Here is a 14,799-nt window from a genome sequence, read left to right on the forward strand (position 1 = left end):
ATGGAATGAAAGAAGATTGGATTAATAAGTAGAGATGAGCGAACAGTGTTCTATCGAACTCATGTTCGATCGGATATTAGGCTGTTCGGCATGTTCGAATCGAATCGAACACCGCGTGGTAAAGTGCGCCATTACTCGATTCCCCTCCCACCTTCCCTGGCGCCTTTTTTGCTCCAATAACAGCACAGGGGAGGTGGGACAGGAACTACGACACCGGTGACGTTGAAAAAAGTAGGCAAAACCCATTGGCTGCCGAAAACATGTGACCTCTAATTTAAAAGAACAGCGCCGCCCAGGTTCGCGTCATTCTGAGCTTGCAATTCACCGGGGACAGAGGTTTCCGTCCAGCTAGCTAGGGCTTAGATTCTGGGTAGGCAGGGACAGGCTAGGATAGGAAGGAGAAGACAACCAACAGCTCTTGTAAGAGCTAAATTCCAGGGAGAAGCTTGTCAGTGTAACGTGGCACTGACGGGCTCAATCGCCGCAACCCAGCTTTCCCAGGATCCTGAATGGAATACACTGTCAGTGTATTCCCGTATACCCGATATATACCCCCGATACCCGTTCCAACGGTGTGCCCCCCCACCTTCACCCCAGAAATACCCTGCAAGTCCCCTAGCAATAGGATTGGGGCTATATACACCCACTATTTTTGCTACTGCCATATAGTGCCATTGTCTGACTGGGAATTCAAAGAATATATTGGGCTTACATATAACTTCAATTCCAGGGAGAAGCTTGTCAGTGTAACGTGGCACTGACGGGCTCAATCGCCGCAACCCAGCTTTCCCAGGATCCTGAATGGAACACACTGACAGTGTATTCCCGTATACCCCATATATACACCCCAAATCCCCGTTCCAACGGTGTGCCCCCCCACCTTCACCTCAGAAATACCCTGCAAGTCCCCTAGCAATAGAATTGGGGCTATATACACCCACAATTTTTGCTACTGGTATATAGTGCCATTGTCTGACTGGGAATTCAAAGAATATATTGGGGTGACGTGCACCCACAATTTTTGCTACTGCTATACAGTTCCATTGTCTCACTGGGAATTCAAAGAATATATGGGGGTTATGTGCACCCACAATTTTTAATACTGGTATACAGTGCCATTGTCTGACTGGGAATTCAAAGAATATATGGGGGTTATGTGCACCCACAATTTTTAATACTGGTATACAGTGCCATTGTCTGACTGGGAATTCAAAGAATATATTGGGGTGACGTGCACCCACAATTTTTGCTACTGCTATACAGTGCCATTGTCTCACTGGGAATTCAAAGAATATATGGGGGTTATGTGCACCCACAATTTTTAATACTGGTATACAGTGCCATTGTCTCACTGGGAATTCAAAGAATATATTGGGGTTATGTGCACCCACAATTTTTACTACTGGTATATAGTGCCATTGTCTCACTGGGAATTCAAAGAATATATGGGGGTTACGTGCACCCACAATTTTTGCTACTGCTATACAGTTCCATTGTCTCACTGGGAATTCAAAGAATATATGGGGGTTATGTGCACCCACAATTTTTAATACTGGTATACAGTGCCATTGTCTGACTGGGAATTCAAAGAATATATGGGGGTTATGTGCACCCACAATTTTTAATACTGGTATACAGTGCCATTGTCTGACTGGGAATTCAAAGAATATATGGGGGTTATGTGCACCCACAATTTTTAATACTGGTATACAGTGCCATTGTCTGACTGGGAATTCAAAGAATATATGGGGGTTACGTGCACCCACAATTTTTGCTACTGCTATACAGTTCCATTGTCTCACTGGGAATTCAAAGAATATATGGGGGTTATGTGCACCCACAATTTTTACTACTGGTATACAGTGCCATTGTCTCACTGGGAATTCAAAGAATATATGGGGGTTATGTGCACCCACAATTTTTAATACTGGTATACAGTGCCATTGTCTCACTGGGAATTCCACAAATAATTTGGGGATTCATTCACCCTACATCTCAGGCTCTTGCCATATTCACCCAGGTTGTCAGTGCTGCACCAGCTCGTTCCCAGACAGCTCGGCCCGAAAAACACGTTACCTATATAGAGGATTTGGACAATGAAGACAACATGTTCTAAATCTAATGTCTGCACCTTCTCCAGAATTAAAATAAAGGCAGCGTTTAACTTTCAAATAGCACTGCACAAAGGAAGAGCTTATCAGCTTGTCTCATGACATGCTACTGAAAAGTTTCATTTGTGTATCTTAATGTAAATATAGTTGTATAAGCTTTTTGGGTTTTAGGCACTGCCAAGTTATTTATTACCACCCGCTCCCTTATAATGATGATGACGCCAAAGTCACTGTGGGTGTTCAGAGCTCACAGCTTTGGGTGACATTTGTCTTGCTCTCTGTCGGTACCAGCTGTCTTTTTGGATACCGTAAAGTTATGTTGACTTTATTAACAGCTATAGAAGCTTTAGCCAGGTTGTGACGGTGTGTAACCCTAACAACACTAAGTGGGATACACATTAATAGTCAGTCTATGTACGCTAAACGTATCACTGAAGTAATTTTTTTTCCCTCTCCCCTAATATAAGAAAGGAACAGACATTAGACCTAGACCGGGGTTCGAGGCTTGAAAAAATCCAGTATTATTTGTTCTTCATGATGTGAAATATGTGTTGAAAAGCAACCCAAGATGAAGTCAGCCATGTGTGCCAGTGTGTTACTTGGCATGCCTTTGCTGGCCCCAACTGTAAGGGTCACTCTCCATTTCCTCCATTTTCCACTCCCCTTCACACCATTTGTGGTGAAGCAATGGGATGCACTGAAGTGCACCCTCTAGCCTCGTGTGGGATAGGGACATCAGATGCCACTCCAACCCCCTCGTCTTCCTCCGCCAGCCAACGGTGCGAAGATGAGAGGAGTGTGCTCTGAATGTTTTCTGCCTAGCAGAGGCTAGTTCTCACTTACGAAAATGGCCCCACTTTGACCTGTATATCAGGCACAATGGTGTAGGTTTCAAAGAAACATGGCACCAACAAGTTGGAAAACGTGGGCCATGCGTGGACCGTGTTTGAGTCTGGCAAGCTCCAGATCTGCTACCAGGTTCCAGCCATTATCACAGGCGCAAAAATGCCAGGCCCCAGGTGTAGCAGGGAAAAAAAAATGCCATCTCAGCCAGGATGGCATCCCTGACCTCGGAGGCACTGTGCTGTCTGTCCCCCAAGCTGATCAGTTTCAGCACGGCCTACTGACATCTCCCCATGCCAGTGTTACAGTGTTTTCCGCTAGTAGCTGGGGTGGAGGTTGCAGCTTCGTAGGGTTTCAGTCTACTCCTGCCATGAATTTTGGCCTGGGAGAGGAGATAGGCCACCCCAGTTTGCACCCGGGGAACAGACTCCACCACATTCACCCTGCCTGTCATTAAAGATAAGCACTGCAGCATCCCTGACCACAGGCGCTTGTCCATGTGTCGGTGGTCAAGTGGACCTTGCAGCAAAGCGCAGAGCTCTGGGCCCGACTGATGTTATGGGACACATGCAGGCACAAGGCAGAGACAGCACACCAAGAGAAGTAGTAACGGCTAGGCCCAGCATAGGGAGGTGCCCCAGCTGCCATCTGCTGACGGAAGGCCTGGGTCTCCAGAAGCATAAACAAACACCAACATCTCCAGGGCCAGCAGTTTATCGATGAGGCTGTTAAAGGCTTGGGCATGGGGGTGGGTTGTATTGTACTTCTGCCTGCAATGAAAAGCTTGGGAAATGTGGAGTGGCTGGGAAGAGGCGCATGATGGTGCAGGCCAAAAGGGCGCATGAGGGTGAACTCCCCAATGTGTCAGAGATAGGTGTGTAGGTGTCCTTGCATCATATACTTGCACCATATTTGGCTTTGGAAGTTAATTTTGTGCCAAAAAGTGGTTAAGACAGCGATCCCTCAGCTACTCCCGTTACACTGTCTATTGAAGTTACCATCTGTGGAAGTGGACCACCATTTCTAAGATCCCAAAGGAAGCAGGCAAGAGATGTGCAGTTCAGAAAAAAAGATGAGAAAATAAGTTTAGGCTGTAGAGCACAGAGGGATCGGAGAGGACAGAGCTGGTGTCGGCCAGGTATTCCCACAACATGCGCCTATACTTGTCCCTCCTGGTGACACTAGGCCCCTGAGTGGCAGTAATTTGTCCAGGGGGGCCATTAACGTGTTCCAGACCTAGGAATAAGTCTTCCAACAGGGTAGAGTTTTGCATGCCTTTGCTTCTACCCACTGTTTTTGCTGCTTAGCTTCCCTCCACATCTACTCTGCTTTCACCCCTAAACATCACCCCAGTTTATGCCTTTGCTTCTACCCAGGTTTTTTGTTGATTTAGCTTCCCTCTACATCTACACTGCTTTAGCCCCTAGACATCACCCCTGTCCATGTGGGGTCGGTGGCCTCGTCATCCACCAACTCCTCTTCCAATTGCGCACTGCCCCCTTACTGCAAACCGCACATGACCACAGCTTGCCTTGATGGCAACTGTGTCTCATGATCCCCACTTAGGTCCAGACAAGTCGGTGGCGGGTCCAAAACCCCAAAATTGGAAGGAAATGGCAGATGCTGCAGTATTTCTAACACCTGTTCCTGGTGCTCGGGCCTGGTCTGTGTTGTACCCTGCACCCTGCTTAACGCATCTGCCATATCCGAAGTTGTGCTGAGCGCATGCTAATGTTTCGTGTCCAGTGCAATGGATGGGATGGGATTTCACATAAGTCTGCCACCCATGGCCACTCATGGTTGAGCAACTGAGGGAGTTGACTTTGACGAACCCGAGGGTTTTGGAGTTGGAACTACATCAAAGGTCTGTGCTGCTCACACACTCTGCTCAACACATGATATGTTTAGTGCCAGCAGTGTGGAGACGTCGCACAACAGCCGTTGTTCCAGCAGGTACAGGCGTTGTAGGAGTGCATAGAGGCTAGCAGCGGCAACTATACACTTTAAAAACTATCCGCACAAGCGCCACACTTTCACCAGTAGCTCAGGAACATTGGGGTACCTTTTTCAAAAGATTAGCAGCAATGAGTTAAAAACGTGGCCCAGGCATGGAATATGTTGCAGGCTGCCAAGCTACAGAGCCAATCCCAGGTTACGGCCATTATCACACATGACAACATGCCTGGGCCCAGGTGCAGTGGCAAAAACCACATTGCCGTCTCATCGAGGATGGCATGACTCACTTTGTAGGCAGTGTGCTGTCTGGCCCCCAAGCTGATGAGCTTCAGCACGGCCCGCTGACGTCTCCCCACACCAGTGTTGCAGCGTTTCCAGCTCGTAGCTGGGGTCAATTTAACAGCGGAGGAGGGTGGTGTTTCAGCCCTCCTCCCAGGAATGTTGTGTGGGGAGACAAGTCAGGCCACCACATTTTGCGACCCGGTCCACGCCTCAACTACATTCAACCACTGTGCCCAAATTGAAAGGTAGCGTCCCTGTCCGCATGCACTTGTCCATTCGTAACTGGTCACATGGAACTTTAGGGCTAAGCGCTGAATTTAGGGACCGCCTCATGTTTGGGGGAAAGTGCTGGTGTGGACGGCACAGTGCGGTGGCGCAGTAGACACTCTGCCCAAAAAGGGCAGAGTGTCCCCCAGCCGGGATTCCAACATCTCCTGGGCCAGATTTCTTAAGATGAGGCCGTTGAAGCCTTGGGCATGTGGGTGGGTTGCGCTGTACTTTAGCATGAAATGAAAGGCTTGGGAGATGGGGAGTTGCTGGGAAGAGGCGCATGATGGCGCGGGCAAAAGGAGAAATGGCAGGAAAAGGTGAGGATAAGGGTGAACTCCCCAAAGTGTCAGAGGCAGATGTGGAGGTGTCCTGGCTCCTGGTCTGGACTGCAGCGCCAGCCCTGTCAACAGTGGAAGAGGCAGTGGCCGCCAGGCCAAACGACGATTATCCTGCGCTTGCTCTCACCCACTGAGCCCAGGGCTTGCCTTCCAAATGATGGCACCCGCAAGAGGTGGTGAGATTCCTCTCCGCAGATCTCCAAACCATCTTGGACTTGCAAATTGCACTAAATTTGTCATGTAACTGACATGTATATGATGAGTCTATCCATTGTCTGTTCATTTTGGTGAAAGTCAGCCTGTCAGCTGACAGACAGCTGTGCTTGTCAGTGATGATGTCACCGGCTGCTTGTACCCCCAGTTTTTGCTGCTTAGCTTGCCTCCACATCCACACTGCTTTTGCCCCTACACATCACCCCTATCCATGCCTGTGCCTCTAGCCATAAGTCTGCCACCCATGGAAACTCATGGTGCAGAAAGTGAGGGAGCTGACTCTGAGGAACCCTTGGGTTTTGTAGCTGGTACTCCATCAAAGGTCTCTGCTGCTCACACACCCTGCTGAACATACGGTATCTAGGGTTAGAGCGTGTGGTGACCTCGCACAACAGTAGGTGCTTCAGGCAGATGTAGGCCTTGCTGGAGTGTATTGCGGCTAGCTCCAGGTACTGTAGACTTGGGAAAGTGGGTGTCCAAGTGCCGCACTTTCACCCTTAGCTCAGCTAATTTGGGGTATGTTTTTAAAAATCATTGCACCACTACATTGAACATGTGGGCCAGGCATGGAACGTGTTGGAGGCTGGCAAGCTCCAGAGCCCTCCAACAAGCTAAAAAACCTGGCCCCAGGGGCAGCGGGGATAAACAAATTGCCATCTCATCCAGGATGGCATCCCTGACCTCAGAGGCAGTGTGCTGTCCGTCTCCCAAGCTGATGAGCTTCAGCCCAGCCTGCTGACGTCTCCCCACACCAGTGTTGCAGCGTTTTCAGCTCGTAGCTGGGGTAAATCTAACAGCGGAGGAGGAGGAGGGTGGTGTTTCAGCCCTCCTCCCAGGAATGTTTTGTGGGGAAACAAGTCAGGAAAATTCTTGAAACGGGAGAGTTTTGCATCTTTGCCCTTGCTGCCTATGGACATCCCTTTGCCTCTAGCCACCATTTTCCCTGCTTAGCTTGCCTCCACATCCACACTGCTTTTGCCCCTAGACATCACCCCAGTCCATGCCTTAGCTTGTACCCCCAGTTTTTCCTGCTTAGCTTGCCTCCACATCCACACTGCTTTTGCCCCTAGACATCACCCCAGTCCATGCCTTAGCTTGTACCCCCAGTTTTTCCTGCTTAGCTTGCCTCCACATCCACACTGCTTTTGCCCCTAGACATCACCCCAGTCCATGCCTTAGCTTGTATCCCCAGTTTTTCCTGCTTAGCTTGCCTCCACATCCACACTGCTTTTGCCCCTAGACATCACCCCAGTCCATGCCTTAGCTTGTATCCCCAGTTTTTCCTGCTTAGCTTGCCTCCACATCCACACTGCTTTTGCTCCTAGACATCACCCCAGTCCATGCCTTAGCTTGTACCCCCAGTTTTTCCTGCTTAGCTTGCCTCCACATCCACACTGCTTTTGCCCCTAGACATCATCCCTATCCATGCCTCTTCCCCTAGCCATAACTCTGCCACCCCTGGAAACTCATGGTGCAGAAACTTTGGTTGCTGACTTTGAGGAACCCTTGGGTTTTGTAGATGGAACTCCATCAAAGGTCTGTGCAGCTCACACACCCTGCTCAAGATATGGTATTGTAGGGTTTCAGCGTGTGTGAATGACGGACAACAGCCTGTGTTTGGACAGATGTAGGCCTTGCTAGAGTGTTTTTAGGCTAGCAGCGACTCCTGTGCACTTGCAAAAGTGGGCGCACAAGCGCCGCATTTTCAACAGTAGCTTCGGTACATTTGGGTATGTTTTTAAAAAACTTTGCACCACTAGGTTAGACGTGGGCCAAACATGGAACGTGTTGGAGGCTGGCAAGCTCCAGAGCCGCTACCAGGTTCCAGCCATTATCACAGGCGTAAAAATGCCAGGCCCCAGGTGTAGCAGGGAAAAAAGAATGCCATCTCAGCCAGGATGGCATCCCTGACCTCGGAGGCACTGTGCTGTCTGTCCCCCAAGCTGATGAGCTTCAGCACCGCCTGCTGACGTCTCCCCACACCAGTGTTTTAGCGTTTGCCGCTAGTAGCTGTGGTGGAGGTTGCAGCGTCGTAGGGTTTCAGTCTACTCCTGCCATGAATTTTGGCCTGGGAGAGGAGATAGGCCACCCCAGTTTGCACCCGGGGAACAGACTCCACCACATTCACCCTGCCTGTCATTAAAGATAAGCACTGCAGCATCCCTGACCACAGGCGCTTGTCCAAGTGTCGGTGGTCAAGTGGACCTTGCAGCAAAGCGCGGAACTAAGGGCCCACCTGATGTTGAGTGACACGTGCTGGTGCAAGGCGGGGACGCCACACCGGGAGAAGTTGAGACGGCTAGGGACGGCATAGTGAGGTGCCACAGTTGCCATCAGGTCCGGGAAGGCGGGAGTTTCAACAAGCCGGAACGCCAACCTCTCCTGGGCCAGCAGTTTAGCGATGTTGGCGTTCTAGGCTTGCGTGGGTGGGTGGTTAGCGGTGTATTTCTGCCGGCGCTCCAATGTCTGAGAGATGGTGGGTTGTTGTAAAGAAGCGCCTGATGGTGCCTTTGATGGTGCAGGAGAAGGAGATAAGACAGAAACAGGGGAGGATGAGGGAGAAGTCAACAAAGTGGCGGAGGCAGATGAAGTGATGTCCTGGCTCGTCCTCTGGAGTGCATCGCCAGCACTGTGAGCAGAGGCAGTGGCATGAACGGCGGGCGACGTTTGTCCTGCCGTTGCTGCCTGCCACTGATTCCATTGCTTGGATTCCAAATGACGGTGCATTGAAGTGGTGGACAGGTTGCTCTTCTCAGGGCCCCTACTCGATTTCGAGAGGCAAATTGTGTAGACGACACTATATCTGTCCTCGGCGCATTCCTTGAAAAAACTCTACACCTTCAAGAAACGTGCCCTCGATGGGGGAGTTTTTCTGGGCTGGGTACAAAAGGGAACATCTTCGGACATTCCGGGTCTGGCCTGGCTTCGGCAAAGCAGCTGACCTCTGCCTCTGGACATGTCTCTGCCTCTAGCTACCCTTTTTGGTGCTGCACCTGCCTCAACATCCACACTACTTTCCCAGCTTGACATCTGCCTTGTCCAGGTGGGGTCGGTGTCCTCGTCGTCCACCACCTCCTCTTCCAACTCCTGTCTCGCCTCCTCCTCCTGCACAATGCGCATGTCAACTGGCTGCCCTGACAGCAACTGCGTCTCATCGTCGTCGATGAGGGTGGGTTGCTGGTCATCCGCCACCAAATCGACCGGAGATGGAATGGAGGAGACTCTAGTGTTTGAGCATCTGGACACAGATACTCGTCTGTTAGGTCCGTGGAATCGCGAAATGGAGGGGCAGGTTGCGGTACAGTCAAAGGAAGGGAGAACAGCTCTGGGGAGCAGGGACAGTTGGGGTTATTGTTCTGAGAAGATTGGGAATTTTGGGTGGAAGGAGGACAAGACTGTTGGGTAAGAGGAGGTAGAGGCTGACTGGCTGGTGGACAATGTGCTTTAAGCGTTATCCGACAGCCATTGCAAGACCTGTTCCTGGTTCTCGGGCCTACTAATCTTTGTACCATTCAGCCTAGTTAATGTGGAACTTTTGTGCAAAGCGCAGAACTTAGGGCCCGCCTGATGTTAAGGGACACACGCTGGTGCAAGGCTCTACTCATGCCAAGGGCCTCAATCTCTGCTGGTAGCTCAGCTTAAGGTCATGTAACTTTGTTTGGAAGGGCTCATGTTAAGGGCTAGAAAAGTGAATTTTGGAAGGTCTTACCACATATCACACACACACACACACACACACACACACACTCAAAATGACAGTTAAGGGTGAGGGCTTTTGGAATTCCCATTGCCTATTCCATTTGTGGTTGTCATGGAGAACGTGATTTAAAGGGGTGGTTGTTACTGTTTGTTGAGCTTAAATTGGGGTTTGTGTCCATCCATTTGGGGAGTAAAGAAGGTTTCCAGGTATTTTCCCACTTTGATAGAGGTTTTTTTGAATGTGGAAAGTGTGTAGTTGTTAGGCAGTGATGTTGGGGTAATAGAGGGTCTTTGGTGTGTTAGATGCCCCCAGACATGCTTCCCCTGCTGTCCCAGTGTCATTCCAGAGGTGTTGGCATCATTTCCTGGGGTGTCATAGTGGACTTGGTGACCCTCCAGACACGGATTTGGGTTTCCCCCTTAACGAGTATCTGTTCCCCATAGACTATAATGGGGTTCGAAACCCGTTCGAACACACGAACATTGAGCGGCTGTTCGAATCGAATTTCGAACCTCGAACATTTTAGTGTTCGCTCATCTCTATTAATAAGGCCAAGACCAGACAGTGTGGTAAATACATCCAGCCGAACCCCCCGGGGGTGAGAGGAAAGGTCTATACCCTACAATGGTGGTCCTGAGACTTCTGAGGGGGACTGGACCATTCATGGATGGATGGATAGATAGATAGATAGATAGATAGATAGATAGATAGATAGATAGATAGGAGATAGATAGATAGATAGATAGATAGATAGATGATAGATAGATAGATAGATAGATAGATAGATGATAGATAGATAGATAGATAGATGATAGATAGATAGATAGATAGATAGATAGATAGATAGATAGATGATAGATAGATAGATAGATAGATAGATAGGAGATGGATAGATAGATAGATAGATAGATAGGAGATAGATAGATAGATAGATAGATAGATAGGAGATAGATAGATAGATAGATAGATAGATGATAGATAGATAGATGATAGATAGATAGATAGATAGATAGATAGATAGATAGATAGATAGATAGGAGATGGATAGATAGATAGATAGATAGATAGGAGATAGGTAGATAGATAGATAGATAGATAGATAGATAGATAGATAGATAGATAGGAGATAGATAGATAGATAGATAGATAGATAGATAGTAGATAGAGAGATAGATAGGAGATAGATAGATAGATAGATAGATAGATAGATGATAGATAGATAGATAGATAGATAGATGATAGATAGATAGATAGATAGATAGATAGATAGATAGGAGATAGGTAGATAGATAGATAGATAGATAGATAGATAGATGATAGATAGATAGATAGATAGATAGATAGATAGATAGGAGATAGATAGATAGATAGATAGATAGATAGATAGGAGATAGATAGATAGATAGATAGATAGATAGATAGGAGATAGATAGATAGGAGATAGATAGATAGATAGATGATTGATAGATAGATAGATAGATAGATAGATAGATAGATAGATAGATAGATAGGAGATAGATAGATAGATAGATAGATAGATAGATAGATAGATAGATAGATAGATAGATCCATCCTAACACACTTCTCCTTTGGATTGATTAATTGGACAATTAGTGGATTGATTGGGCTCATCGATTGCTTAGGATTCCTTATTTGTTGATTGTTCTATTGATCGGTTACACAATTGCTTTATTTATTGGATTATTGTTTGGGTAATTATGATCGGTTTATTATATGTCACAGATGAATGATTGATTATTAGTAGATACAATTATTGGTTGATTCAATTAATGAACTACTGATTGCATCATTAACTATTTGTGTGCTGATACACCTCGTACTGCACAACCAAATACATGACAATGTCTCATATACAGCTATAGCCTGAGCTGTAGGGTTGTGCGGGGACCTCGAGGTGTCTGATTGATCGATCACATGAATGATTAGACTAATAACCACCTATATCTTTTTGTCATTATTGATCCATTGATCGGTTTCTCTCCTTACAGGGGTGATACTTTTACTCCTGGACAAGTTACGGAAGATGAAATGGGAGCAGATGTGGCGTCTGACGGCAGAGCGAGAGCTGATGAGCATGTTATCTACCTCCTTGGCTGATCAAGTGAGTGCGCCGCTATGATATCTGTGACACATACAGTGGTGGTAATATTCATGCCCGGCCTCATCTCCTCATATCTCGCTGTGAAAACAAGATCCATGTGTCTCCTGTACTTATAATAACCCAGTAAGAGCAGATGAATATTTAATGTCAACAAAATACAGAAGTGCGAGCGCCGCGCGGCTATAGTACAAGTAACGGCCTGTGTGCCCGGCATCATGATGTCAGCATTAAGTCTGGTCAGGATCTACTGCAACACCGCAGAAGAGACCGGCTATAATGTATGTAAGCAAGTGAGGAGGATGAGAGCTGTAGTACTGCCCCTATATACAAGAATATAACTACTATAATACTGCCTCCTATGTACAAGAATATAACTACTATAATACTGCTCCTATGTACAAGAATATAACTACTATAATACTACCTATGTACAAGAATATAACTACTATAATACTACCTATGTACAAGAATATAACTACTATAATACTACTCCTATGTACAAGAATATAACTACTATAATACTACTCCTATATACAAGAATATAACTACTATAATACTACTCCTATATACAAGAATATAACTACTATAATACTGCCTCCTATGTACAAGAATATAACTACTATAATACTGCTCCTATGTACAAGAATATAACTACTATAATACTGCCCCTATATACAAGAATATAACTACTATAATACTGCCCCTATATACAAGAATATAACTACTATAATACTGCCCCTATATACAAGAATATAACTACTATAATACTACTCCTATATACAAGAATATAACTACTATAATACTGCCCCTATATACAAGAATATAACTACTATAATACTGCCCCTATGTACAAGAATATAACTACTATAATACTGCCCCTATATACAAGAATATAACTACTATAATACTACCCCTATATACAAGAATATAACTACTATAATACTGCTCCTATATACAAGAATATAACTACTATAATACTACCTCCTATGTACAAGAATATAACTACTATAATACTGCTCCTATGTACAAGAATATAACTACTATAATACTACTCCTATATACAAGAATATAACTACTATAATACTGCTCCTATGTACAAGAATATAACTACTATAAGACTGCTCCTATGTACAAGAATATAACTACTATAATACTGCTCCTATGTACAAGAATATAACTACTGTAATGCTGCCCCTATGTACAAGAATATAACTACTATAATACTGCTTCTATGTACAAGAATATAACTACTATAATACTGCTCCTATGTACAAGAATATAACTACTATAATACTGCTCCTATGTACAAGAATATATCTACCATAATACTGCTCCTATGTACAAGAATATAACTACTATAATACTACTCCTATGTACAAGAATATAACTACTATAATACTACCTCCTATGTACAAGAATATTACTACTATAATACTGCCCCTATGTATAAGAATATAACTACTATAATACTACCTCCTATGTACAAGAATATAACTACTATAATACTGCCCCTATGTATAAGAATATAACTACTATAATACTGCTCCTATGTAGAAGAATATAACCGCTATAATACTGCTATATACAGACCATATTCCTGTATACAGTGAGCTCTCTTCTCTCTATAGGACATCTTTAATGCCGTCATCAAGCAGAACCCGTTTTTGGTCCATCAGCTCCCCTGTTTCTGGAATGTGCAGTTGTCAGATCACACCCGCTCTGAGCAGTGCTACCGGGATGTGTCAGATCTGAAGGTGAGTAATGTCCGTGACAGCTATATGTATATACAGCACATGTTACGCTGAGTATATAGATATTATATATCACTAATAACAATAACACCTTTGATACCATGTGATGATAAATGATGAGGGATTATTTCTAGATTATGGCTCCTCCCAAACATCCAGGATTTCATGGTTTTGTCCTAGAACACAGAGCAGAAATTGGGTGCGGCTTAGACTACCAAAGTGGGCAGTCCTATGAGTTTAGGGTGTGGCTTAGATTGTCACATCCTCTAAAGTGACAAAAAGGAGGGGCTAAAGATGAAATCATGACCCTTCTCAGTCTGTCAGCAACTCAGAAGACGACCATGTGACGCTCCACAATACTCCTGACTGGCTCAGGGAGATCATGTCATAAAGTATGTGACTCCACTTAACCAGGAAGTGCTTTATTTTTAGTCTTCCCCTTTAAGTGGGACATATTAATGGTTGCACATGTACCTGATAATATTTTGCTAGCTAGCCCCATACCTCCCGCGGTCCCAATAGATGAAACTGATGGCAGATGAAGGGGGGAGGGACACAAAACTGGGGGCAGATGGAGGGATCTCATTAAAATGGTAGCAGATGGAGGAGGACATTAAACTGGTGACAAATGGAGGGGGGCATTAAACTGGTGGTAGATGGAGGGGGGCATTAAACTGGTGACAAATGGAGGGGGGAATTAAACTGGTGGTAGATGGATGGGACATGTCCGTCCCCAGTTTAATGTCCCACTCCAGCCGCCACCAATTTATTGTCCCCCTCCAACTACCCCCACTGTTTAATATTCCCCTCTAGTTTCCCCAAGTTTAAACTGGGACACCAGAAGAGGGGACTTCATACTGTGGGGCAATTGGAGGTGAACATTATAATGTGGGGGCATGTAATGTTAGGGTGACTGAAGGAGGATTATACTGTGTGGGGGCACAAAGAAAAATGGCTGAAAATGGGAGGAGTCAACGTAGAAGTGGGTGGAGTAAATTTGCCCTGGGGCGCTCTTTGTGTCCTTTGTCGGTTGGGAGGTATATGGTGTATATATATATCAGGTATATATATATCAGATCCCAGACACACTAGAATTGCTTCACTGCTCTTTATTGCTGCTGTGTTATCTCCACTACTGGTCCATCAATTTGGGGATTTCTTGCAATGTCATTGGCTGGTCTGGGGTCTGTATTAGTTTAGGGGTCTGGTCTGG

General features: G+C 45.8%; 1 protein-coding gene across 3 annotated transcripts in view; it reads left to right on the plus strand.

Moving 5' to 3' along the window:
* The window catches only part of LARGE1 (LARGE xylosyl- and glucuronyltransferase 1), a 273,247-nt gene that overhangs the window by 233,860 nt on the left and 24,588 nt on the right, over positions 1-14,799 (plus strand). For all 3 annotated transcript variants that reach the window (XM_075275348.1, XM_075275349.1, XM_075275350.1), the window contains 2 exons: positions 11,723-11,835; positions 13,464-13,589. In XM_075275348.1, the coding sequence (XP_075131449.1) occupies positions 11,723-11,835; positions 13,464-13,589 (239 nt within the window). The remainder of the gene's footprint in view (positions 1-11,722; positions 11,836-13,463; positions 13,590-14,799) is intronic.

The sequence above is a fragment of the Leptodactylus fuscus genome, chromosome 5 (genome assembly GCF_031893055.1).
Source record: "Leptodactylus fuscus isolate aLepFus1 chromosome 5, aLepFus1.hap2, whole genome shotgun sequence".
Classification (NCBI taxonomy): domain Eukaryota; kingdom Metazoa; phylum Chordata; class Amphibia; order Anura; family Leptodactylidae; genus Leptodactylus; species Leptodactylus fuscus.